Below are 24,877 nucleotides of genomic sequence, written 5' to 3'. Positions count from 1 at the left end.
TAAGGAGGATTTTAGTACAAACAAGCAGACCCATTGGCTCCTTTTGTTTCTAAATCTCATAAATTATCTCAAGCCCTATCTCCATGGCATAATGAAACAACAGGGGTCACATTACCATGGTTAACAATTGCATAGTTAGGTCTCCCATGAGGTGATCACATGATTCATAAGGTAGGCACCACCATGAATGGAAGTTTAAACTCACTGCCTTGTAATCCATTATATGGAGTTTTGGAGATGTTTGATAGTTTCTGTTCACCCCATCGATTGTTCCCACTAGTTTCAGTCTAAATTCCACTTATAATGAACCAAAGAATCCATTTAGATCGTCTGTCAGTAATCTCGTGTGCAACAAGGGCAGCACGATTGAATTAATCAAAACCACTTGACTGATAATTTGGTGACCAAGAAAAAACCCTTGGATGGCCTTAAGAACACATCAGCTTCTATTAATGGAAGTCATTTGAGATGAAAGATGCAACATTCATCCTGGAGAGTAATGGAGAATGATAGGTTCCTAGACTGAAGGAATGATATAATTGGTCTTCAAATTCTTCTTATAGAAACAAAAGAGTAGCTACCTTCTACCAAACAACCCTTTTTTGACCTGGCCCTCATGTTCCCTTCTGCTCATGTTAAAGTGGGAGAGAATGGAAGAACAAACAGTTTGAGAGCATGCAAAAAATATTGAAAATTGTCTCCTAAAGGAGAGGAGCATGAGAACATGACCTTTGCTATTTTTCTGACTTTTCATCACCCTGGATTTGGAAAACAGAAGGCAAGTGTGAAAATTCAAACATGGGCTGAGCTTCTTTTATGTGAGTTTGACGTTGATTGCTCACAAAGTGGAATTGCAAACAAGATTTTTCTATCTTGGTGGCTGCATTGGCTACACTTTTCCTTTCTTTTGTTAAATTGAAATGAAGATGGATGGAAGAGCAGTGGGTAGGAATGTCCATTCTTTCTTGAGTTAAACTTAGAATCCTCTTATGTGTGGCTATGCTGCCGACAGTTTCTTCATGGTTCGAGTGGTTCCCTGGTTGTACCTATCCTCAAATATGAAGAGGGAAATATCATGCACATTATAAGATAAAGTTTCTATATGGATAACCTGGCCACAAAGATGAAAAGGGTATGGTGCATTTTTCTTTTCTTTTCAAGTAATAGATAAAATTAAGGATTTCTTATAAAAAATTAAGTTTAAATTCTCATAAATCACATTCAAGAAAGCAGTTATTAGGGAACCCATTTTGGATTTTTTTTCTTCAAAGTTGTCGTTACAATGTATAATTTTTAAAACGGATTCTTTCGGTGTATATTCTGTAAAAATATTTGATATCTAATGACAATATAATGCTAGTTTAAATTGCAATGGGTTTGAAGTAATCTAATAGTATCCTTACCAAAATCTAAAGTAGTTTTATTCGTTTATTAGGCAAGATTACCATAAAAAAGAGTCTTTACTCAACCTTTTATCCTTAAAACCTCTCTTTCTGACAAAAACCTAATATTCTTAGAGACCAAAAAAGTGGAAATAAGAATTTCTTTTGCATAAAAATATAATTTAAATTAAAAAAAAAACTTTTAAAGTCATTCCTAACATACCCTAAAGCAAACTTACAATAAAAAAAAAAACAAATTGATTGACAAGGATTGGCTTGTAAACACTTTCCTTCTTTACTTTACCTTCTTTTTGGCTTTTGCCCCTTGTAGGCATCATGCTTTATATCTTTAATCATGGTGTCTTATAGGCAAAATGTTCAAGTCACACGTGTAGAGGACCCTTGTGTAGGGTCATAACTTGACAAGCAAGGATTGCTTTGGCCACATATGTATTCAATCCTCACGCGTGGTCTTTTGAGCTGCATCTTAGTATGAGACAAAATTAGGGTCATACATTCATGGAGGATGCCACATGTGTGGAGGGCCCTTTGTTTAGTGGCACACGTGTGGTGGACCCTATGTAGGGTCTCAACTCAATGCAAGGATTGCTTTAACCACACTTATCTTATTCTAAGTTGTATGGCAAAGTGAAATGGAGCACCTCATGTGGAGAACCTTTTATGGGATTATTTTCAACATAGATATATCCAATTCACTTTTGACATTCAATTTTTTCTTTTTAATCTTCTTGTGGAACAAATGTTTGTTCTGCCATAAAAAAATACAACTGGAAACAAATTCTTTTTTATCTGTTTTTTTTTTTTTGTATTTGTGCAGACATAGGAAACAACGGAAAAATTAGTTATGGTATTTATATTCACTAGAAATAAGTTAGATTTTTATAAATAATAAAAATAAGGTTAAAAGTAAAAAAAAGTGAACTTCAGTGTTTCTTAGTTTATTTTTCATATACTTTACTATTGGAGCAATAAGAAACTCATTTTTCTATCCTTTATAATATTTGTTAAAAGTAAGATGAATCAAGAAAAAAATCGTCCCCAAAAATGGTACAAAATGTTGAAGATCCTACATTGAAGATTCGGTGCCATAATCTCAGTTGATTGAGATTACCTGCCCTGTTTAAGGGCTTCCTCACAGAGACACTTGACCATCAATTACTGGAGCTAATCAAGCTCCATTCTTTCATGTATAGTAAAAATCAAATCAATGTAAATCTCTCAAATTAGGTTGTAACAGTTTTTATCAGTTATAAATATGAAATCTACTCACCCCGTCAGTGTGGTGAATGTTTTATTGAAAATTCTCATGGTATCAGAGCTATACCTGGATTAACATCCCATGATCCTAAATGGCTTATGATCTCACTTCCGATCTTCTTCCCTTCAACACCATGATTCACATGGTTACTATCAAACTTTTGTCTTCCAATTATCTTCTATGGAAGAGTCAGTTTCTTCCTCTTCTCAACAGCCAAGGCCTACTGGGTCATGTGGATGGTACTCTTGTGCCACCACTTTTTTTCGACCCTCCCACCTCTCAGACTCCCAGCGCCAAAAACCTGGCGTGGAAATCAAACGACTAGCGTCTCCTCAGTCTGCTTCTCTCCTCTCTGTCCGAAGAAGCAATGGTCGAAACCGTTGACCTCTCCACATCCCATGCGGTATGGCTTGCCTTGGAGACCACCTTCAACCATCGCTCCAAAGCTCGCGAAATTCGTCTCAAAGATGATCTGCAATTAATGAAAAACGAAAATCGCTCGGTGATGGTATACGCTCGTGCATTCAAGGCAAGGCTCATTGGTTCCTCAGAGGTCTAGGTTCGGAGTTCTCGGGCTTCTCCTCCGCCCAAATGACCCAAAATCCCCTCCCCTATTTTTTCGACATTGTGTCCCGTGCCGAAAGCTTCGAAATTTTCCAGAAATCCATCGAGCCTCCGGCGACGGTGACCTCCACCGCTGCCTTTACCACAAATCGAGCCCCTTCTCAACACCCCGGTGGATCTTCTCGCCAGAAACGTGGCCGCAAAAACAACCATGGCGGCCATTCTAATCACAGCCAGAGCACCTTCTCCAACCACGGCCATAGCCAGGGCTAGAGCGGCGATTCCGGCCAAGGCCGTTCGACCTCCAACCACGATCGCCAACCACCGCGATGCCAAATCTGTCTCCTGGAGGGTCACTATCGCTGTCGGCAATGCTACGCTCGGCACGGTTCTTCAGCGCACCTCGCTGAAGCCTTCAATTCTGCTTGCTCTATGTCCGAAAATAGACCTTCGGACTGGTTCGTAGACACAAGGGCCTCGATCCACATGACCCCGACTCACTCCTCCCTGGATCAATCTGTCACCTACATGGGTAAGGATCATGTAATTGTAGGGAATGGTGCGTCTTTACCTATTACTCATACCGGTCACTTCTCTCCTTCACCAGATCTTAAATTGTTAGATGTTTTGGTTATTCCCCATCTTGCTAATTTTTTTTTGTCTATTAGTAAATTAATGAATGACTTTCCTTTATCCGTTACATTTACTAATGATTTTTCATTGTTCAAAATCGCCAAACGGGAAAGGTAGCAGCAACCGGTAAACGTGATGGAGGCCTATATGTGCTAGAACGTGGAAATTCCGCCTTTATTTCCGTTCTCAAAAATAAATCTCTTCATGCTTTATATGATTTATGGCATGCTCGTTTAGGACATGTTCATCATTCGGTTTTTTCTTTATTAAATAAAAAAACAGCTTTATCTTACTTCTTTATTGTCATCTTATAAATTATGTGATACATGTCAACTTTCTAAAAGTCATCGTTTACCTTATTTTCGCAATGAAAAAAGGCGTCTCATGTGTTAAATTTAATTCATTGCGATATATGGGTCCTTCATCTGTAACATCAAATTTGAGGTTTGTTTACTATGTTTTGTTTATTGATGATCATTCTCGCTTTACTTGGCTTTATCTTTGAAATTGAAAATTTGATTTCTATGATACCTTTCTTCAATTTCAAAAATTTGTGGAAAACTAACACTCTGGTCGTATAAAAAATTTTCAAAGTGATGGTGGTGTCGAAATTACGAGTACTCGTTTTAAACACCACCTTCGTACTTTTGGAATTCATCATCAACTATCGTGTCCATACACCCCTAGCCAAAACGGTCGCGCTGAACAAAAACACTGTCATATAACTGAAACTGGTTTGGCTCTGCTTTTCCTTTCCTACATTTCACCTCGCTTCTAGGTAGATGCCTTTAGCACTGTCGCCTACATCCTCAACCGCTTGCCCACACCACTTCTCGGATGTAAGTCCCCTTTTGAAATTCTTTATCGTTTTTCTCCAAATTATAAAAAATTTCATCATTTTGGTTGTCTTGTTTATTCATGTTTACGTAATTATATGCCTAATAAATTTTATTTGCGTAGTCTTCCTTGTCTCTTTCTGGGATATAACTCTTCGTACAAAGGTTTTCATTGTCTTGATCCCATCACCTCGACACGCTCAGTTTGATGAAACTTATTTCCCATCCTTAACTTCTTCCCAAGCTCAACCACTATCCTCTCTCCAAATTTCCAATTTTTTGGAACCCAGTTCCTCTCCTTCTATCATGCCCCCATCTCTTTTGATGTCCCATTCCCGACATATTACTCAATCCAACTCTCGTTTGTGCATTATTTGTACTGTTCCCGTGAATAAGTTTTTACAGGCCACTAATTCTCCTATAGGACCGCCTCTGTCGCCCGCTGATCCTACTCCCCCTGGTTCCATTGATCTGCTTCCTACTGCTCCTATTGCTGCTATTCCACTGGGATCCCATCCCATGGTCACACGCGCCAAGGTTGGTATTTTCAAACCCCATCACTCAGCCGATATTGCTTTCTCTGGATCTTCTGGTCTTCTATCTACACTTCTGACATCCACTGAGCCTAAAGGGTTCAAATCTACTGCCAAGAATCTTGCCTGGCTTGCTGCTATGGATGAAGAAGTTCGAGCTCTACAGCATAATCGTACTTAGATTTTGGTCCCTCGACCTGCTCACACCAATATTGTGGGATCTAAATGGGTATTTCGGACCAAATATTTGCCTGATAGTTCAATTGAACATCTCAAAGCCCGTCTCGCGGCTAAAGGTTTCACACAAGTTCCAGGTCTTGACTATACCGACATTTTTAACCCTGTCATCTAAGCTACCACTGTTAGTGTAGTGCTATCACTTGCTGTTACCCATCGATTTGCTTATCCGTCAACTAGATGTCAAGAATGCCTTTCTCAATGGTCATCTTACTAAACAAGTATATATGGAACAACCTTCGGGCTATAGCAATCCTTGCTTCCATAATCATGTTTGCAAGCTTCAGAAAGCTCTCTATGGCCTCAAACAAGCACCCAATGCTTGGTTTCAGCTACTTCCTCATTCAGCTTGGTTTCTACTACAGTTGTGTCGACACTTCACTATTTGTCTTCCACCGGCACTCTGGCATCATTTATTTGCTTCTCTATGTTGACGATATTATTATTACGGGCAACAACTCCTCTCTTCTTGATAACTTTACTTGCAAACTTCATTCTGAGTTCGCTACTAAGGATTTGGGTCTCTCAGTTACTTCCTTGGTCTTGAAGCTACACTCACCAGTGATGGTCTATTTCTTAGCCAACTGAAATATGCACATGACATTCTTGCTCGGGCTCAATTACTTGACAACAAGCCTGTTCACACTCCTATGGTTGTTTCTCAGCATCTATCGTCTAATGGTCAGCTTTTTTCGGACTCTACACTTTATCGCTATCTTGTTGGTGCTCTTTAGTATCTGACCATCACACGCCCTGATATTGTGCATGCTATCAACTCCGTCAGTCAATTTCTACACTCGCCCACGACCACTTTCTTGCTGTCAAGCCCATTCTTCGGTATGTCAAGGGTATTCTCCATTTAAGCCTCTCCTTCCGTCCATCTGCTGCTCCTGGGGCTTTAGTTGCTTATTCTGATGCTGATTGAGCCGGTTGTCCTGACACTCGTCGCTCTACCTCTGGTTACTCTATTTACCTTGGAGACAACTTAATTTCTTGGAGTGCCAAAAAGCAACCTACTGTTTCTCGTTCTAGCTGTGAGTCTGAATATCGTGCTCTTGCCCTCACTGCTGCTGAACTTATTTGGCTCACACATCTTCTTCGTGATCTCAAAGTTTCTCTTCCCCAACGGCCTCTTCTGTTATGTAACAATAAAAGTGTCATCTTTTTGAGTTCCAATCCGGTTGTTCACAAGCGGGCCAAGCATGTTGAGTTAGACATCCACTTTCTTCATGAACTTGTGATTGCTGGAAAACTTCGCACTCAGTATGTGCCCTCTCACTTACAGGTTGTCGATATCTTCACAAAAAGTGTCTCAGACTCTCTTTCAATTTTTTCGATTCAAGCTACACGTCTGTCCTAATCCGACGTTTAGCTTACGAGGGGTTGTTGCAGATCCTGTGCCTGAATCACAACATTGAAGATTTTGTGCCATAATCTCAGGTAATTGAGATTACCTGCCCTGTTTAAGGGCTTCCTTACATAGACACTTGATCGTCAATTACATGAGCTAATCAAGCTCCATTCTTTCCTGTATTATAAAAATCAAATCAATGTAAATCTCTGAAATTAGGCTGTAACAGTTTGTATCAATTATAAATATAAAATCTACTCACCCTATCAGTGTCGTGAATGTTTTATTGAAAATTCTCACAAAATACAAAAAATTTCTGGTCAATAAGATATTTTTTTCTACATTTTATGTATTGGCACATATAAGTCCTTAAACTCGTCTCAAATTGAAACAAAAACTATAAATTCTTAAACAATCTCGAAATCTTAAGGTCTCATATAATACATAAAAAAATAGATATGGGAAACTTTGACTCCTATTACTTAAAAAAAAAAACTCGATTAAACCCAATGGCGGTTGATCCACGTGAAAATTTGACTTCAAAGAAGGCCCTCGTGAAACGTGACATTATTAGAAGACTAATGTCGCTAATTGCGAGATTATTTATCGATTAACATAATAAATTAGTAGTTGTTGGTTAAGCACGAAGTCAGATGCATGCGCCTAATCACTGCCACGTCATTCAAACTCACCTCCACGTAATCTCCTATTCATCTTCTGGAAGTTTCCACTTGGATTTTACCAAACTACCGGTCAAAACTCCCGCTCAAAGAAACTGACTTGTACTGATTTCTGTTGCTAGTCTATTCCCCAAACTACCCTTGACTTTGGCGGGAATGTCTCTGACACCCCCTTTTCTACGCCGGAGTCACCGACAGGAGCATAATCATATCAAGTCCCGAATTTAATAAATATAATACTTGAAAATGAAAAAGTAAGATGGTTTTAGGGGTTTTAAAATAAAAATAAATATTTTTATTTTTAATGGGTCAACCCAAAGTAGATTCTTCTAAGTTCTAATCCGGTACCAACCGGACCGACTCCGAAGTCCTACCGGATCAGCCGAAGGGCAATCTAGTAAACTTTTATAATTTAAAATTTTAACGGCCTCGTGCCGCTCAGAAAAGCGGGAGATGCTGCCCCTGTGCTGGTCCTTGTAGAAAAATGCTACGTGTGGGGGTTTGGAAGTCTCTGCCGCGGCCTATAATAAGCTCGAACACGCAACAGACGTTTCATCGGATTGATAAATTGAGTATCTGGGGAGTGATTCGGAAGGAGAAAATGACGATCTCTGCGGCGCCGATTATCAAGGATGACTGCTTGATGGTGCGCGGCAAGGTGGTGCTCACGGGAATGCCACGGGATACTGTCTTGTCTCCGGCAGCTTCTGGGTCTGCTTTTCTTGGAGCCACCTCCTCGACGCCGGATTCGCGTCATGTTTTCACGCTGGGATCCCTCGAGTGAGTGCTGAGCTGATACTTTTTTCTTTTGGGGTGTTTCGTTTTTTGGGAAAATTGGATGTATTGATGGGCGGTTGGAGCTCAGCTGAGCTGGAAAGTTTTTTTTTTTTTTTTTTAAAGCTTCAGGATATTGTGAGTCTGCATGTTGTTGGGATGTGGAGAGCTTTTGGATGAAAGAAAATATAGCTCAGCTCAAACAAACTCATCTGGCTAAACTTATTGCCAAGACAAAAATCATGTCCCATTCTAGACTGATTTCAAAGTAATGTTGTTTTCCGTAGCTCAAAAGAGTCTCAAGAGCACTGGATATGTTATGGTTTATCACTCTTATTCCCCTTTGTTTTCTTCCAGATTCTTCATTAGATGATGATAGGATTCACATTATTTGAAGTAAATTTTCTTAGTCTGGATTGCTAATTATTTTGTTTAAACTGCCATTAATATGCTTTGCATTTTTGCATGTTTTCAGGGGATACAGACTATTATGTCTGTTCAGATTTAAAATCTGGTGGATGATACCTCGATTTGGGAGAGCCTGTAGTGAAATTCCTTGTGAGACACAGTTGTTGCTGTTAGAAGCAAGAGAAGATTCTGCTATTGGTGAACAACCAGTTGATTCCAACATGGAAAACACTTTTTACATACTGTTCTTACCTGTGCTAGATGGGGAATTTCGAGCCAGTTTGCAGGGAAGTCCTACAAATGAGCTCCAGTTCTGTGTTGAAAGCGGTTCGTTGGATTTGATTTATTACAACATATTTGAGTTACCCTGTTTCTATATTTCGATTTTTGTGTATATTCTAATGAGCCTCTTAAGTGGTCTTGATGTAATTGCTTTTAGGTGATCCAAATGTTCAGTGCACACAATCACTGGAAGCAGTTTTTATGAACTCAGGAGACAACCCATTTGAGCTTTTGAATGATTCTGTCAAGTGAGTTTTCATTGAACATCACGTGTTAAACTGTTTGGAAGTGCTTTGTCTATTTAACACTTATATATAGCGGAACAATAACTTTTGTTAGTACCATAAGCACCTAAGATACACCATCAGTGGATCAATTATGTCACCAAAAATTTCAAATAATTGGTAATACTAACCTCCAGACCAATATCCAACAAATGAATAGATAAAAGTGTTCCCTCTGACATGGAGGGGTTTGTAGTGTGTGAAGTAATGGGTTCAAGTGTCACTGGAGAAACAGGTGTGAGTGTGTGTGTAGACAACATTAAAAAGGAAAGGCAAAAGCGTTCTCTGTGGCTCATTGTCTGCAATTACTAGGATTCTTTTATACTTGCAAAATTCTTGATCCCATCTTGAGATGGATCATGAACCTGGGTGTTTCACGTTTTCCTTAAAAGGAAGTTGGAGTTGTTCCAGTCTTGTCAAACCGTGTAATGTTACCAAAATAGCATTATGAACAAATCTTTCTTTGGTTTTTCATGTAGGATTTTGGAAAGTCACAAAGGCACCTTTTCCCGACTTGACAAGAAAAAGGTAAGTAGAAGTTTGGGTCATTTACATTTTCATGCTTTGATCTTGTCCAACGCCTGTGTAGGTGTCTGCAATTTCACCAGCCCTTTTATATTTGCATGTTCAGTAGCAGAAACAGGAAGTTTCTGTGACAGGGTTACCATGTCCAGTTTTTTGTTTTTTTGTTTTTAATTAAGAGAGGTCTGCTTAGAAATATTTGCTGGCAGCCGCCCTAATAAATTCCATATTCAATGTCTGACAAGGGCAGAGTGATTTCTGCCATTTTGGGGTGGTTGTGGCCACTTGTCACTTCCCTTACCCCCTGTTTGGAATGAAGTTGTATGTATTAAGTGATTTTGTTCCAATTTTATTTTAGTTTTTCCAATATTTTATATCTAAGAGTTACTAGATTTTATTTGTTTATAAATTTTTATACGAAGAGGCACTGGTTTATGTCCTTTTTCTATCAAAAAAATATTTTTAGAAGAAAACACTACTCTCTCTTTATCTGTCAGATTCCAAGGAATTTAGACTGGTTTGGATGGTGCACTTGGGATGCTTTTTATACTGATGTAAATCCCAGAGGAATTGATGAAGGTCTTCGAAGGTATCAAACTGTGACTACTGTAGTTAGGTGTCATATTTTTCTTTTGATTCAATTGAATTCATAAAAAAATAATCTAATTTAGAAGGGGCTATTCTGTTAGTAACTATGTTTTATATTCTTCCAGTTTAAAGAAATATTTTTATATTCTTTCAGTTTGTCAGAAGGAGGTACTCCTGCTAGGTTTTTGATCATAGATGATGGCTGGCAACATATATTTGACGAACTTGGAAGAGAAGGGCTGCCTATACTTGAAGGGACTCAGTGAGTGTTTGTTCTGATCTGCACCTTTTTTGTTTCATTTTCTACTTCACAGCTAGTGATTATGATCTCCATTCTCCATCTTTACAAAAATCCTTCTTTGCTATCTTGCTTTGTAGGTTTGCATGCCGACTGGTTGACATTAAGGAGAATAAAAAGTTTCAAAACATCAACTATGATAATAATGAGTTTGCTGATCTTCATGATTTTGTCAAATTTATCAAAGAGAAATATGGACTCAAGTAAGCTTTTTATACTCCAAGTTTTGAGAGTTTCTAGCACTTGTCTTTCTGAATAACCAAGGTTTTTCATGGCCTTAACAGTTATGTCTACATGTGGCATGCTTTGGCGGGTTATTGGGGTGGGGTGCTTCCAAGTTCTGAACATATGAAGAAATACAATCCTAAGCTGAAGTATCCAATTCAGTCTCCTGGTAATGTAGGCAACCTTAGAGATGTCGCCATGGATAGCTTGGAGAAATACGGTGTGGGAATTATTGATCCCACAAAAATATATGATTTCTACAATGATCTTCACAGTTACTTGGCTAGTAAAGGTGTAGATGGAGTCAAAGTAGATGTGCAGAATTTAATCGAAACTCTTGGTGCTGGTTATGGAGGGCGTGTGTCCTTAACAAGACAGTATCAAAAAGCCCTTGAAGACTCTGTGGCTAGAAATTTCAGAGAGAATAACTTAATTTGCTGCATGAATCACAATTCAGACTACATTTTCAGGTAATATTTCTTTACATATAAAGATGTATATGACTATATTCCTAGTGTATGTTTGGACTTGAGTAAGATTGACTTGCATGAGGCATAAATTTCTCCAGCTCAAAGAAGAGTGCTGTTGCAAGAGCATCTGAGGATTTTATGCCAAGGGAGCCAACTTTGCAGACCTTGCATGTTGCATCTGTTTCATTTAATAGTCTTCTTCTGGGAGAGATAGTGGTACCAGATTGGGATATGTTTCATGTAAGTTCTATACAATGTACTGTTTTGCCTTTTCTTGTGTTAATGTTGCAGATATTTACGAAAACCTTTTTATCTCAGAGTAATCATGTCACAGCTGAGTTTCATGGAGCAGCTAGAGCAATAGGTGGATGTGGGGTATATGTAAGGTAAGCTTTGAAGAGCTATACTCTATTTTACCTGCTCTCTCTCTCTCTCTCTCTCTCTCTCTCTCTCTCTCTCTCTCTCTCTCTCCCCCCACCAGGTTTTCCTATAATTATGAAAATGATGTTGTATTTCTTTTTACTTTATCAAGTGACAAGCCAGGTCAACATGATTTTAAAATACTCAAAAAGCTAGTACTTCCTGATGGGTCAGTGCTAAGGGCGAGATATGCTGGACGTCCTACCCGAGATTGTTTGTTTGATGATCCAGTCATGGATGGAAAAAGGTGATTCTTTAGGCAGTGATTTCGTTTCTCTTTTTTCTATATTATGGTAGGGGAATTCTAACTGTAGTGGGTTGAATGCAGTCTTCTGAAGATTTGGAATATGAACAAATTCTCTGGAGTTATAGGTGTTTTTAATTGCCAAGGAGCTGGGAACTGGCCCTGCAGAGATATGCATCAAGAAGGGCTCTCCACAGCACACAAGCTGTCTCTTCTTTCTTGTGATGTTAGTCCTTCAAATGTTGAATTCCTTGAAGATGTGACTGGTGAAAATTGGACAGGGGATTGTGCTGTATATGCATTCAAAACAGGTAGGACTTTTAACCTTATTTCATGTAGACAAGGAATAACTTGTCTTAGCCACAGTCCTAAATTCTGGTACAAATCACTACGATTTGCCTGAACCACCTCAGATCAGTGGGCAAATTGAGCAATTTTAATAAAACTCAGTTCCTACTTGAGTTTTTCAAAAACTTTGCCCTCGGAATTCACTTGCAACTTGGTATGGATCATTTTCGTTATAAAAACAAACTAAATCTACATAGTTCTTTTATTCTCCGCCACTCCTTATTATAAACTTTATATGGTTGTCAAATTTGCGCAGTAAGTTAGCTTGACGTCTTGATAGTTTTATAGTTTGTAAACTTTAGAATCTAAAATTCGATGTGTGGTGTATGATTATGTTAAACCATAAAATTTAGATGGTGCAATTTTTCTGTAATTTAATGAGGTGTATATGTTTGTTTACCTGTTCATGTTTGTTGTCTGTTTGTTTGCAGTAATGAGTATATTAACCAGGTCTTGATTTTATTAGTCAGTTGAAACTCACCCAAGCCCAGCCTTTGTGTTAATCTGAAACGATAAGAAACCAAATCAAAACGAGTTAGCAAATTGCTATTCTGTATCTGAGAAAATGTCTTTTTATCTTCAATTGTGTTCAGGACACCTTTCTAAACTTCCAAAGAATGGATCTGTGGGAATATCATTGGCTACTCTAGGATGTGAAGTTTATACCATCTCTCCTATCAGGGTTGGTCACCTTCTGACTCAATTCCTCCTTTTATCTCTCTGTATCAAGTTCTCAAAAGTACTGAATAATGTTTCATTGTTGTTCTAGGACTATGACCAAAAGCTTCAGTTTGCACCAATTGGACTGATAGATATGTTCAACTCTGGGGGAGCTGTCGAATCTCTTGACTCCATGACTGAATCTACTGAATGTAAAATAAAGATTAGGGGACGGGGTTGTGGCCGTTTTGGAGCCTACTCGAGCTTGAAACCGAAGTACTGTTTGGTGGATTCAGAAGAAACTGAACTCAGTTATTCTGTTGAGGATGGGCTGTTAACATTCAAACTTATGCCTCATCTTCAGGGTGGCAGCATGTCAAGTGAAATAATACTGGGCTATTGAGAAGTCTGCATCAAGTACATTGTTTCTAGTTTTATTTCACCTGTATTCTTCTCTGGTTTATGTACAAAGAGCAAGGATATGGGGAATATGGGACAGTCAGAACCTCTGAAGCCTTTTTGTGTATTACTTATCATGAAATATATGAAAGAACTATAAGAAGAAGTGAACTACAAGCTCAAGTTGAGATTCTTTAGAACCATTTGAACTTTTGATCTGATTAATTTCTTTTTCCAAGCTGTTTGAAATATCATATTGCTCACTAATTTGGTCTATATGGTATTAATCCTTTAGATTAAAATATTTTAAAAATTTCTTAAATCAATTCCTTTGATTATTCAAGAGGAGATAGATTCAAATCCATTAAAAATCAAAATTTTAATTATATTAATGACAATTATTGCCTTATAAGGGTATGGATTATAGTTTTAAAAAAGGGGTAAGCATAAATAAAATAAAATAATGTATGAAAGGGTGGGTGAGATAATATATGCCTTTAAATAAAATAACATTAGAAAACGTTTTAGGAGGTATCTTTGGCAAATAAAAATAAATAAAATGATAGAAAAATAATTTTATTTTGAATAAATTTTTATTAATGTTTTGTTAATTTTTTATTGATAAAAATAGTTTTTATGTTTATATTAGTAATAATATTTTTTATTAAAATAATAAAAATAAATTTCTAAAGGCCAGAGGAGTTACAAAGGATCAATCGGAAAAAAAATTCCGTGCTAAAAGATGGCACAACCCTAGTTAAATGTTAAATCAATTAATACCTAATTTGATCTTAAGTGGAGGTAGTACAGGGGGCTCTAGTGGTGCGGACCCTGATATTTGAGTCGACTTTGGCTGATTTCAAAGCCCAGAAGGAGCCAAAGTTTAACTGAGTCGAACTTGTTTTTGGTTTAGAGCAGTGTTATATCGAGTCTGAATGGGACTAGCACAAGATGGGTCTGAGTCCCCCACCTTAAAATCCAAGTCAACCATCCGAGTTGCAAGATAGCTAGCCTACAACTCACCGAGTTGCCCGGGAAATATCTCCCGAGTCTCCAAACCGGTTTGGACCATCCGCCCCTCAACCTCGACGCCATAAACCCCTCATACAAACCTCCCCTCACCTTCACTACCCTTTCTCCTCCCCCTTATCCTCTCCCCTCTCTTCCTTAAAATCCCTCTATCCCTAACCTTCTACTTCTCTCTCCTCTCTCCGCCATGGCTGCCACTCCAGCCTTTAAATCCTTATCAACTCTCCTCACCCCCAAAGTCCCACACTCTTTCCTCTCTCTCCCCTCTAAGCCTATCAAATTGTCCCACCTCTCCTCCTGTCCCTCTCCTCTTCTCTCTTTGTGCGTCAGCCTCGGGAAGAGGCTTCCATTGGTCACACTGGTGGCTCAGACCTCCGGCTGGGCTCAGCAGGAGGAGGAGAACACCGTCGAGGAGGGGGATTTTGAGTGGGAAGAGCAGCCGCCGGAGGACGAAGGGCCCGAGGCTCGAGTCTCGGATTGGGATGGAGAGGGCGATGAGCCGGGGGAGGAGGTTTCAGAAGAGGGTGTTTCGGAGGAAGAGACATTCGTGGAGCCCCCCGAGGAAGCGAAGCTTTTTGTGGGAAATCTTCCGTATGATGCCGATGGTAACACGCTGGCGGAGTTGTTTGGTCAGGCTGGGACTGTTGAGGTTGCCGAGGTAAGATTTTTCACGTTCTGCTTTTGGGTGTTATTGAGTAGTTTATGGTTCTTAGTAATTTGATTGTGATTTACTGTACAGTATTTTTGGGCAATTTGGTATCTAGAAGTGAAGTTTGCTCTGCTATGAAGAAAATTAATCTTGCTCAGTTATGAAGAGAATTAGTCTTGTACTATGAAGGCAATTTAAGTTTTAGCTTCCTATTTTACTTGCAAGAGTGAGGAATTTGAGTGTTTTAAGGCACGATCCTTGAGTTTAATTTGGCCCTTTATGAAGTTTATCTCAGATAAATGGGTTTCGATTCTAGTGGGTTCTTGAATAGGAGCTTCTTCTTTTGCTGCAAATGTATGTTTAATTTGGTAATAAGTCTGTTCCTAGTTAATATTTATGGTTTGATCTGCGATACCTATCCTAAAAATTGGTGAATTCAATGATTCAAGAATTATGTTCCGTATGTAGGTTATTTACAACAGGGAGACAGATCAGAGTCGTGGATTTGGGTTTGTTACCATGAGCACAGTCGAGGAGGTGGAGAAGGCTATTGACTTGTTTAACCGATACGTAAGTTTGTTCAGCTTTACTTTCATTTGTTTTGGTATCTGGAAGTGGATTTTATTGGAAAAAGTGAGGAGGGTAGTCCTTTTTCACTTGATTGAAATAAAAAATATTCAGTCTGATCACTGAGAGTGTTCAGATCATCATTATGTCTATAAAACATTTACAGTTTCTCCATTTGGCATTTTCTTGTTATTTCTTTTGCCCATATAGTTGACTGCTGGAGTTCCTTATTTTGTTTCGTAGATAGCTAAGGACGCAAACCTGAATTTGCATTGAGTTTTTGATTGACATGGTGTTTAACAATCTATCAGTATCAGCTATGCAGTACGACTTGAGTGCAATACTTGCTTTTTGGTTGATATCTTGTTGTTTGGTATTTCCTTCTTTTTCCTTTTGAACCTTTTTTCTTATTTTTCTTGTCTAATCCAATGCTGAAAAGCATTGGCTTCTACAGTTTCAGCTGGTTCTGCATCTTGAAATGATTTAGCTTTTACAAGCTAGATTCAGCTTTACTATTCTTGTGGATAGAGTTTTATAGTATAGTGATTCTGATCTTAGAATGCAGTTGTGGTTTTCAATTTTTTCTAAATTGCATAGTTGTCTATGACATTCAGCTCTCTTTGCATATAAGAGAGAGTGGTTAACAATTCAGTGGTGATTATGATGTAGCATTGATTGTCATTGGATGATTTTGTTGCTGTTTTTTTTTCTTTAACTGAAAATTTACATTGTGAAGAAGTAGCTCGAGAGTGATAAATAGTATCAGTCTGTGTGTGGGGTGCAATTCAAAGGCATGATTTACTTTTTTATAAAGGATAGTGATGGTGCTGCGAGTGTATATATATGTGACTGAATACATACCTGTGCACTGTGTGTACATCCACCTGTTTGCATGCATATTTCTACCCAGAATTTCCTTCGCTAGCAGCTATTGTTACAGATGCAGTTTAATTTTCATTTCATTTATTACATAATTTTTGTTTATCATGAAAGCTAATTAACTCTTCCACATGCCTCAAAAACAGGATTTTAATGGCAGGTTGCTCACTGTTAACAAGGCATCTCCTAGAGGGTCCCGTGTGGAGCGATCTCCTCGGGCATCTGAGCCATCATGTAGACTCTATGTTGGAAACCTGCCATGGAGTGTGAATGATGCACGTTTAGAGCAAGCATTCAGTGAGTTTGGTAAGGTGGTGCAAGCGAGGGTTGTATATGACCGTGATACTGGACGATCTCGTGGTTTTGGTTTTGTGACAATGTCTTTGCAGGCTGAGTTGGATGATGCGATTCAAGGACTTGATGGACAGGTCAGTCTTGTACTTAGTTCACTTTATTTGTCTTGTGTATTGCTTGATAAATTTTCTGCTTCGTCTGTTGACATTCACTAGTTCCTTTCTCGACGAGGCGTGGATGAATTCATTACTATCTTTTTGGAATGCCTCATAATTTCTTGGTTCTGTTTACTATGGTTTTTCACAGACATTGGACGGAAGAGCAATCAGAGTGAATGTGGCTGAAGAAAGACCGAGGCGTGGGGGTGGTGATTTCTGAATGATCAAGCCATAATTATGTTTTTTGGAGCATCATTCTCACTTGTTGGTTCTCTTTAATTTTTATTGCTGTCAATAGGGGAGATTTGTCTGTTTTTATAGGGGCTAGCTGGTAATGTTTTGTTTGTATCCATTTTGAGATGTTTTATCACTTTTCAGGTTAAGGTTATTCAATGGTGGTTCCCAGTTTAAAATTTACTGCACCCTCACTTCAAAATTTCTTTGGCTCGTTCAGTTACTTGAATCCAAGAACTCTAGCCCCCTACATATGTCTTGTAAATCACAGGATGCTATCTTTTTAATCAAGTTCTCAAAATCATTGTTGCTTTTGAGTGTGGATCAGAAATGGTTTAATTGCAGGACACCATTCAACTCCATCATTCATGATCATGTGAGTTTGGGTTATCATTTTCTCTTAACGGAGGTGGATTGATCATGGCAGAAAACTAAAAGGTTGCCTTAATTGGTTTATATTTCTTATTTTTAGCCTGCAAGTGAGATGAATGACTTCACAAGTGAGTTGCAGCTCACCCCAAATGGGAACAGTCTCTGTGATGATCCCAATTTAGCTCAACTTGAGTAGGTGGAGTATGATTAAAGCAAAGCAGGATTGAATGGGTTGGCGTCTCATAGATGTCTCACTCTTGCCAAAGGGATGACAAGAGTTACGCGTTTGGGATCTAAAACTTTTCATCCACAATCAAATGGGCCAAAAATGAAGAGCCCACGAGGCGCGGCAGGGTCTTGCAGATTCTTTATGTTCTTAAATTGATTAGCTATTTATACCGAATAACTGTATTTTTTTATGTACAATTATAAGATTTGATGGGTATTAATAAATTAAAAATTACTTATATTTATTTTTTAAAAACTTCAATCGTGAATGAATTTGTCGGGAACGATCAGAGCAACTTCTGCACCATTACTGTCGCAGTTGATTCTGTTATTCCGAGGAGCATTTACGAATTACGACTCACGCCTTCTTCTCGCGGAGAACATGAGAAGTCGGCGCCATTTACAGTCCGGCATTCAAAGCTCCTTCCAAGTGCCATCGTTGTCAAGATCCGGAATCATCGGCTGTGCGGTATCTGCCAAGATCCATAGTTTTCTGTACTTGAATTCTCTCTCCCGCGCGCGCGCGCGCCTTTCTCCATCTTTTGTCGCGGTTTTTCCTCTAAATTTCGCTTCGTACCTGCACATCGTGAATGGATGTCTGTCACTTACTCGGATTTTTTCACTGGAGTTGGATAGAATGCGTCAATGGCAGCAGATTTCTATTGAAGGAGGTAAGCTGTTGAACGCTTGTTTGATCATTTCTTCCCTCTTTGCTATTAATTTAGGGACAGATGAAATTAATTCATCAATCGCGCGACAGGAATGAACACACTGTTCTCGAAAAAAATTCTTGAATGAATACTCTTAAAAGGAACCCATGGTCAGTAAGATCTTGCCACCGCGTTACCGTGCCATGAGAATCTCCATCTTTTAGCCCTAAATCTCACACTTTTAAAGGTTTAAACTTTTCTTTTAAAAAAATGTATGAATTTTATTTCTTCTCTTATCAATAATCCTTTTAATAATAGAATTCTACCTTAGATACCCACCGTAATTGGAGGTGGCCGGTGGGAGCAGCAGCAAACTCGTTCTCCGAAAATCACAAGCTGTGCTTTTGATTATGGATATTTGGCGTGGTGAAATTTGGGTTTTGTGTCACCTAATTTGAGTCAATTTGTAAAAAATAGAATAGAAGAATTTTGAAGGCCTATGTTGATCCATGCTTTCCCAAATTTGGGGCAGACCCCCTACAGTGCCTTAGAACTTATTCCTTGACCTGCTGTATTTGGAATAAGTGGATAAACCTACAAATAAATGGGTAAATAAAAATTTTAAATATAATACTTTAGCATGATAAAATTATAAGAAAACTATAAAATAACACAAAAACATTATAGAAGATGCTCTTAACCTTAGCCCTATTGTTACGCGGCTAGATTTGGGCTAAATCTATCCCGTGCGGCCTAACTCTTCCTAAGAACTAGTCAACCTATAAATAAATAGGCTAGACGGGACTTAGCCCAAATCTAACCACGTAACACCTACGGTCAAATTGCTTCACCTATTATATTTACTTGTATCTGGTGTAAATACAAATATGATAAGTAGGTTTTTTTATGGGATTATCCAACCCTAGAAAAAGAGAGTATGAGCTATACCTATGATTCTATGCCTAAGCTTTTGTTTGAAGACACATAATTATTGTACTAGGTAAAGGGAATAGTACTTCTTCACAAACTAATAAATATTAGGACCCAACCCCAATACATTTATGTCACATTTATGGTCAAAGCAATTTTTCTACCTAATTCACTTGGGCTAATACCAGTGTATAAGTTAAAAGATTATATAAGAACATTTTATGTATCCAACTAAACATGCCATGTTTGTGCAGTTGATCGAATTTTAGGTGTTCTAAACACTTGGATTAGGTATGAGATCAATAATTGGAGTCATTATTGGAGGCATTCTCACCCAGTCATAAATTGATTTGAAACGTTAGAGAAACTTTTATGGAAAACTCAGAGAAAGGAGTAAGAATCTTTGCTGGGAGAGGGAAGGAGGGAGGCTCTTCCACCCTCCATCCTTCCTCCCTTCTCGGCTTCTCCTAGTTCCGGCTCTATGGTCTCTTCCTCTGCTTACGTGGTTGACACATGTTGCCACGATATCACACACAAAATTTAATGTTACACCTGTGACATAAGAAGTGTAGTTTGCACCGGTCATTGAAAAATCAGTGAGTGGCTCATAATTGCTAATCTTAGCCTTGGATTTGACAAGTACCAACTCAGTGGAGGGCCAGTAGATCACTTCATAAGAAATAAGAAAGGTCTGCATTAAATTTCAAGGGCAAGTAGAGCTTTCGATACTTTAGTCTCTATCTCTTCTGAGTCAGAAACTTTCAAGTCGGATTAATGGGAGAACTAGTTACAAGCTTATTAGTCATATTAGAGCAGTTTGGGATTTTTTTTCAACCGCAAATAAGAAACTTTGTGCATAATATATGATCTGTTTGGGAGAAGTTTATTATAGTATTAGTGTAATTGGTGATGCCACACTGTCTTTTTTATTTTAATTTAAGTAACTTGTCACATGTGACACTCACGTTATGCACAACGGATGTGAGTACTTTTTACGTTATTGTATTAATTTGCAGTTAAGATTTTTTTTTTTTTTTCTGAGCCATATTTCTCAAATGCAATTAATGAAAAATTATTGTTTTTAGCCAAGAACACAGCTAGACATGCAGTAGGCACTGAAAATCGGGAGATGAAAGTAAGAGGAAAATAAACATTTTATCAATTTGCTTAGTTCTTTAAGCATACATTATATTCTCATAATTTAAACACAACAACAGTCAACTCAAAGTTGCATCAACCTATGGCAAATCACACTTTTAATCTCCTTCATTTTCGGAGAAAAAAAAAAAAAAAAAAAAAGAGTAAGGGAAAGTAGACATTATGGACTAAGTGTGAGCTACCCTTGGCTTGAAGGTCACTTGCAGTCCATGCTTCATGTACAGGGTTGTGGTGATTTTTGGAGCTACAACATGGCCTTCATCCACGCAGACAGAATACTTCAACAGTATTGAAGCAGCCACCATTTTCATTTGCATGTAGGCAAAATTCTTCCCTATACAAAGCCTGGGGCCTGCATTGAAGACTGCATATTTGAACTGGTTTTCACTCATGAACTGCCCGTCCTTGATCCATCTCTCAGGCCTGAACTCCCTGCAATCCTTCCCCCAGATGGCCTCCGTTCTGCCCATGGAGTACATCGAGTAGAGCACCTTGGCTCCTTTCTTGATGGGTGTTCCATCAGGAAAGACATCGTCTTCCAAAACCTCCTTGAAATCAATTGGTACCGATGGGTAGAGCCTCAAAGCTTCTGAGAGTGCTGCTTGGATGTAAACCATCTTCTTCAGTTCTTCTATACTGAACACCGGTTCCTGCTCTGTTACTGGACCTTCTTTCTTTCTCTTTGAAATGATTTCAGTAATCTCCGCCATGATCCGCTTTTCCACTTCTGGGTGTTTGTGGACAAGCCAGAAGAACCACGCCAGGGCAACGGAGCTGGTATCTCTCCCGGCCAGGATGAAACTGATGCATAGATCTTTCAGGAACTTGTCTGAGAAGCGGTAATTCACTGACTTAGCATCTGAAACTTGGGCTTGAATGAGACGTGACAGTAGGTCAAATCGACCCTCCAAGCCCCCCAGTTTCTGGCACTCGATTCTTCGATCTATAACGCATTTCTCTGCGAATTGGTGAACTACTTTAACAGACTCTCGGAGGAATTTCTCAGTTCCGAAGCAGAAGAATCTCATCGTCTTCCAGACAAACGGCGGCACCATGAAACGGAACAATGTGTACTCCGTCGCTTGCTCGAAAGCTCTCGCGAATGGCACCTCGGGGAGGTCGAGAGCGAGGCAACCGGGATCGACCCCGAAGGCTGCTGTACATATGTTATCAAACGTGAATCTCAGAAGAACGTCTTGCAGGTCCACGCTCTGGTTCGATTTCGCCAGCTTCTCCAGCAGCTTCAACAGTTTGTTCCGAACCAGTTCTTCGATGCTCTTCACGGAGTGATCAACGAACCGAGCAGTGTGGATTTCAGCCGTCGCCGCTCGCCGCTGCTCCTTCCAGACCTCATCATCGGCATTGAAGATGCCGTCTCCGAGCAGCTCCGCGAACCTCTCCCTGTAATACTCCCCCTTGGGGAAGTTCTTGAACCTCGTCTTGAGAACATACTCGATAACGGAGGGGTCGACTGTTATAACCCCGAAGAGTCTGGCGAACGTCAGGGCTCTGATAGGGAACGTGCCGCCCGCCTTGTTCGCTGCGTCAGTGACCCACTCATGAATATGGCCGCTGTGAACGACGAAGCTGGGGATGATGCCGACAACGGGCCATAACATGGGGCCCTTCGAGGTCAGTCTCTGAACCAGAGAACTGAACAGGAAGAGACCCATCAGAGCCATGGCTATGTCTGAGAGCTTTGTGTGGCTCAAGATTTGATCGATGAACTTCCATAACAACTCCATCTTCCTGACAAGCGCACAGAGAGTCTGCAGAGCTTTTGAGGAAAGATGAAGAAGTACAACAATGACTCTGAAACTGATTTTTCACAGCAGACACTCTTTAGGTGACACCCAGAAAATCTTGGAGGATGTTCCAAAAGTTCTGATGAGAGGGGGGATTTAAAGGGCTGCATGCAAACATAGCGGCACGTTCGCTGCAACGGCTTTCTTGACTTCATTAGTTAGTAATAACTACAAAGGCCAAGTAACATTACATGCAGTAGGCGTCCAGCATTAATGGCGTCCAACTCCATCGCATAAATCAAAGTAATGCTGGGTTATCTGTTTAATTTGTTGCCTTTCTTATCGGAGGTTGGCCTTTGGCAGTAGTTGGAAGGTGTGTTGTAGGGGTTCGTAAGGGGAATTTCTGAGGTCACTGTTCTTGGTAAATGTCAATGCTCTTTCCCATGATTAAGTGTCTTATGAGTTTCCTGTATCCATAAGTCAAATTAGTACTTCATTTTCCCAATGAATTTCTAGATATGAGTTGGTGTTTCTTTAAATGAGGTGCTCCACTACACTTTAAATAATATTTAAGTTTTTGTTGTTTGAATTACTTTGATCAAAGTTTATTGCAAGTGAGACTAGATTTGCGATTTGCTGCTCCTAATGTTTACTGCTTGTGACAGGTCCAGAGTGTGGAGTTGCTGCTCAGTTTGAAGCTGCAAAGCCAAACTTGTCAAATCGAAATTGGATACGACAAAATCTGGTACAGCTTAGCCGACACTCTTAATCTTATTCAAACCTAGATACCTACCAATAATAAACCAAACCTTACTTTCATTGGAAAAAAAAACCGGCCCAGTTATGAGATTCCATGTATATATGTGGATGACTGACACAAGACCCATAGTTGGTATAAACATCGACTTTATTCACACCAAATCCATACTTTTTTTGCCTTTTCGAAGGGAGGGTTTTATGTCTATTTGGATTAAGAAAAGTCCAACTGTTAATTTTTTTACTGGTGTTGCTAAGCGAAAAAAAGAAACAGTTTCTGGCTGTGATAGGTCTGGAGCAGGGACTTGCTGCTCAGTTCGTAGCCATAAATCCAATCTTGTGAAATCACTTGAGGGTACACTAAAATCTGATTCCAATACATATCAGCCATACAGCAAACTGAGCTTTCATTAAAGAAAGCCACCTTGTTATGTGATGCTATGTGTATCCGCCAAATGAATGATCCAACATCCCAATGGTTGGGATAAGCATTGATGCATTTGCAGCAAATCCGAACTCAAAATTTTCTTCTCTCACAAGAGGGGATGTATTATGTTCATGTGGATCAATGAAGTGAGGATTAAGTTTTTTTATGGCTAATTTAGATCATTGGGTAGTTAGATGTAAAAGAAGAGAAGGCTGAAAGAGGGTGAAACACTGAAACCCTAGAAACTGCTCTTTGTTTGCTACTCTCCCAACTATATTCAACCTCATTAATGGCACCACAATAGGCTGGACTCTAAAAGACAACCAAATTCATCAGTAAAAAGTTCTGCTCATCTTCATGGTCTATCCTCATGCATTTAATATTGTTGACAAGTGACAACTTACAGAGAGTGTCCGTATTATATAGGGTGGTTGCATGCAAACATATCAAGAACAGAGATGATTCCAAAGCACAGTAAGCATCCCCCTGAAATAGTAAAAATAGGGAGCCCCCACTACAGAAAACCCCATGCTTAATCAGTCTCAGTGGGAATTCATATCTTTCTTTTAAGTTTCTGAAAGAAGAAAAAAACAGCTATCTTCCAATAAGATATAACGTTCTAATGATCCCTCTTGAATTTACCGGATCATCAGGAGTTACTTTTGTTGCATTGTTTGCTTGAGTTCTCTGTGTAAACATTATGTGAAATCAAAATTCCTTAACTATCAATGAATATATATCTGTTTTGGTTGACTTAGGGCAAATTGAAGTGCTCATCTCAGTCCCTTTCGACTTGCTATTAAATTTGTTGAGCTTTTGACTGATGGAGTTCTGATCCAATTTAAAATTATTGGCCTGATCTTCAACCAGCCACCTTTGGGAGCAAGACATCCCTAGAGGAAAACCTTTTTCATTCAGCAGGAACTAAGTATCATTTCTTCTCAAAAAAAATCTAAGAAATGGTAGAGACTGCTTTTTATTCATTTCTGAGTTCCTGTCATGATATTTCACCTACTAAGGCCTGCAATAAAGTCCAAATGGTATAATTTCAATTGAAGCATCAAATGCATCTCTACTAAAGTTTCTCTAACTGTCTTCTATAGTGATGCAATTCATTAAACATGAGGAATACTGGGTAGAGAAATGTAGCAGTCAGCAAAATCCCTGTCAGTGACACATAATTACCTTTTAAGAAAACTGTGTTAATCTGAAATGAGCAACGTATAAGGTTTTTAGGAATCCTGGATCTACGTGGGACTGTCTGACATTAATAAATTAATTAACTTTAGCTTACCACTAAGATTATGAGAAAATCTAAAACAGATCTAACTTCCAGTCACCCAACAGTAGTTTTACACCTAAAAACCTGTAAACTGGTAGTTAG

The 24,877-nt window shown here is 39.0% G+C and overlaps 3 protein-coding genes across 3 annotated transcripts; 2 read left to right on the top strand and 1 right to left on the bottom strand.

Moving 5' to 3' along the window:
• Positions 1 to 8,073: 8,073 nt before the first annotated feature.
• On the top strand, positions 8,074 to 13,582 carry LOC137962440 (probable galactinol--sucrose galactosyltransferase 2). Its single transcript, XM_068809309.1, has 14 exons — positions 8,074 to 8,275; positions 8,745 to 9,004; positions 9,117 to 9,207; positions 9,723 to 9,771; positions 10,263 to 10,354; positions 10,508 to 10,615; positions 10,732 to 10,854; positions 10,936 to 11,346; positions 11,445 to 11,586; positions 11,665 to 11,732; positions 11,879 to 12,013; positions 12,095 to 12,321; positions 12,952 to 13,040; positions 13,128 to 13,582. Exons 1-14 carry the CDS (start codon positions 8,097 to 8,099, stop codon positions 13,419 to 13,421), a joined length of 2,268 nt encoding a protein of 755 aa, XP_068665410.1. The 5' UTR covers positions 8,074 to 8,096; the 3' UTR covers positions 13,422 to 13,582.
• Positions 13,583 to 14,538: 956 nt separating this feature from the next.
• On the top strand, positions 14,539 to 17,406 carry LOC137962336 (28 kDa ribonucleoprotein, chloroplastic-like). The gene is made up of 4 exons (XM_068809144.1): positions 14,539 to 15,104; positions 15,564 to 15,665; positions 16,688 to 16,969; positions 17,142 to 17,406. Exons 1-4 carry the CDS (start codon positions 14,634 to 14,636, stop codon positions 17,211 to 17,213), a joined length of 927 nt encoding a protein of 308 aa, XP_068665245.1. The 5' UTR covers positions 14,539 to 14,633; the 3' UTR covers positions 17,214 to 17,406.
• A 3,137-nt stretch (positions 17,407 to 20,543) lies between these two features.
• On the bottom strand, positions 20,544 to 22,438 carry LOC137961901 (cytochrome P450 86B1-like). The gene has a single exon (XM_068808521.1). The coding sequence runs from the start codon at positions 22,308 to 22,310 to the stop codon at positions 20,733 to 20,735; it is 1,578 nt and encodes a 525-aa protein (XP_068664622.1). The 5' UTR covers positions 22,311 to 22,438; the 3' UTR covers positions 20,544 to 20,732.
• Between the last annotated feature and the right edge of the window lie 2,439 nt (positions 22,439 to 24,877).

The sequence above is a fragment of the Aristolochia californica genome, unplaced genomic scaffold, assembly GCF_029961685.1.
Source record: "Aristolochia californica isolate CCGP_79_NKW_82.1479 unplaced genomic scaffold, dmAriCali1.0.hap1 SCAF_4, whole genome shotgun sequence".
Lineage (NCBI taxonomy): Eukaryota > Viridiplantae > Streptophyta > Magnoliopsida > Piperales > Aristolochiaceae > Aristolochia > Aristolochia californica.
Note: the sequence above shows the minus strand (reverse complement) of the source record. Positions and strands in the feature narration are given on the sequence as shown.

Bases quoted from the DNA above. Each gene is read 5' to 3' on its own strand.
- LOC137962440 (XM_068809309.1), top strand. From the start codon at position 8,097: ATGACGATCTCTGCGGCGCCGATTATCAAGGATGACTGCTTGATGGTG. The intron at 8,276-8,744 runs GTGAGTGCTGAG...GCATGTTTTCAG, and splicing joins TTCACGCTGGGATCCCTCGA to GGGATACAGACTATTATGTC. The intron at 13,041-13,127 runs GTTGGTCACCTT...TTGTTGTTCTAG, and splicing joins ATACCATCTCTCCTATCAGG to GACTATGACCAAAAGCTTCA.
- LOC137962336 (XM_068809144.1), top strand. From the start codon at position 14,634: ATGGCTGCCACTCCAGCCTTTAAATCCTTATCAACTCTCCTCACCCCC. The intron at 15,105-15,563 runs GTAAGATTTTTC...TTCCGTATGTAG, and splicing joins GGACTGTTGAGGTTGCCGAG to GTTATTTACAACAGGGAGAC. The intron at 15,666-16,687 runs GTAAGTTTGTTC...CCTCAAAAACAG, and splicing joins TTGACTTGTTTAACCGATAC to GATTTTAATGGCAGGTTGCT.
- LOC137961901 (XM_068808521.1), bottom strand. From the start codon at position 22,310: ATGGAGTTGTTATGGAAGTTCATCGATCAAATCTTGAGCCACACAAAG.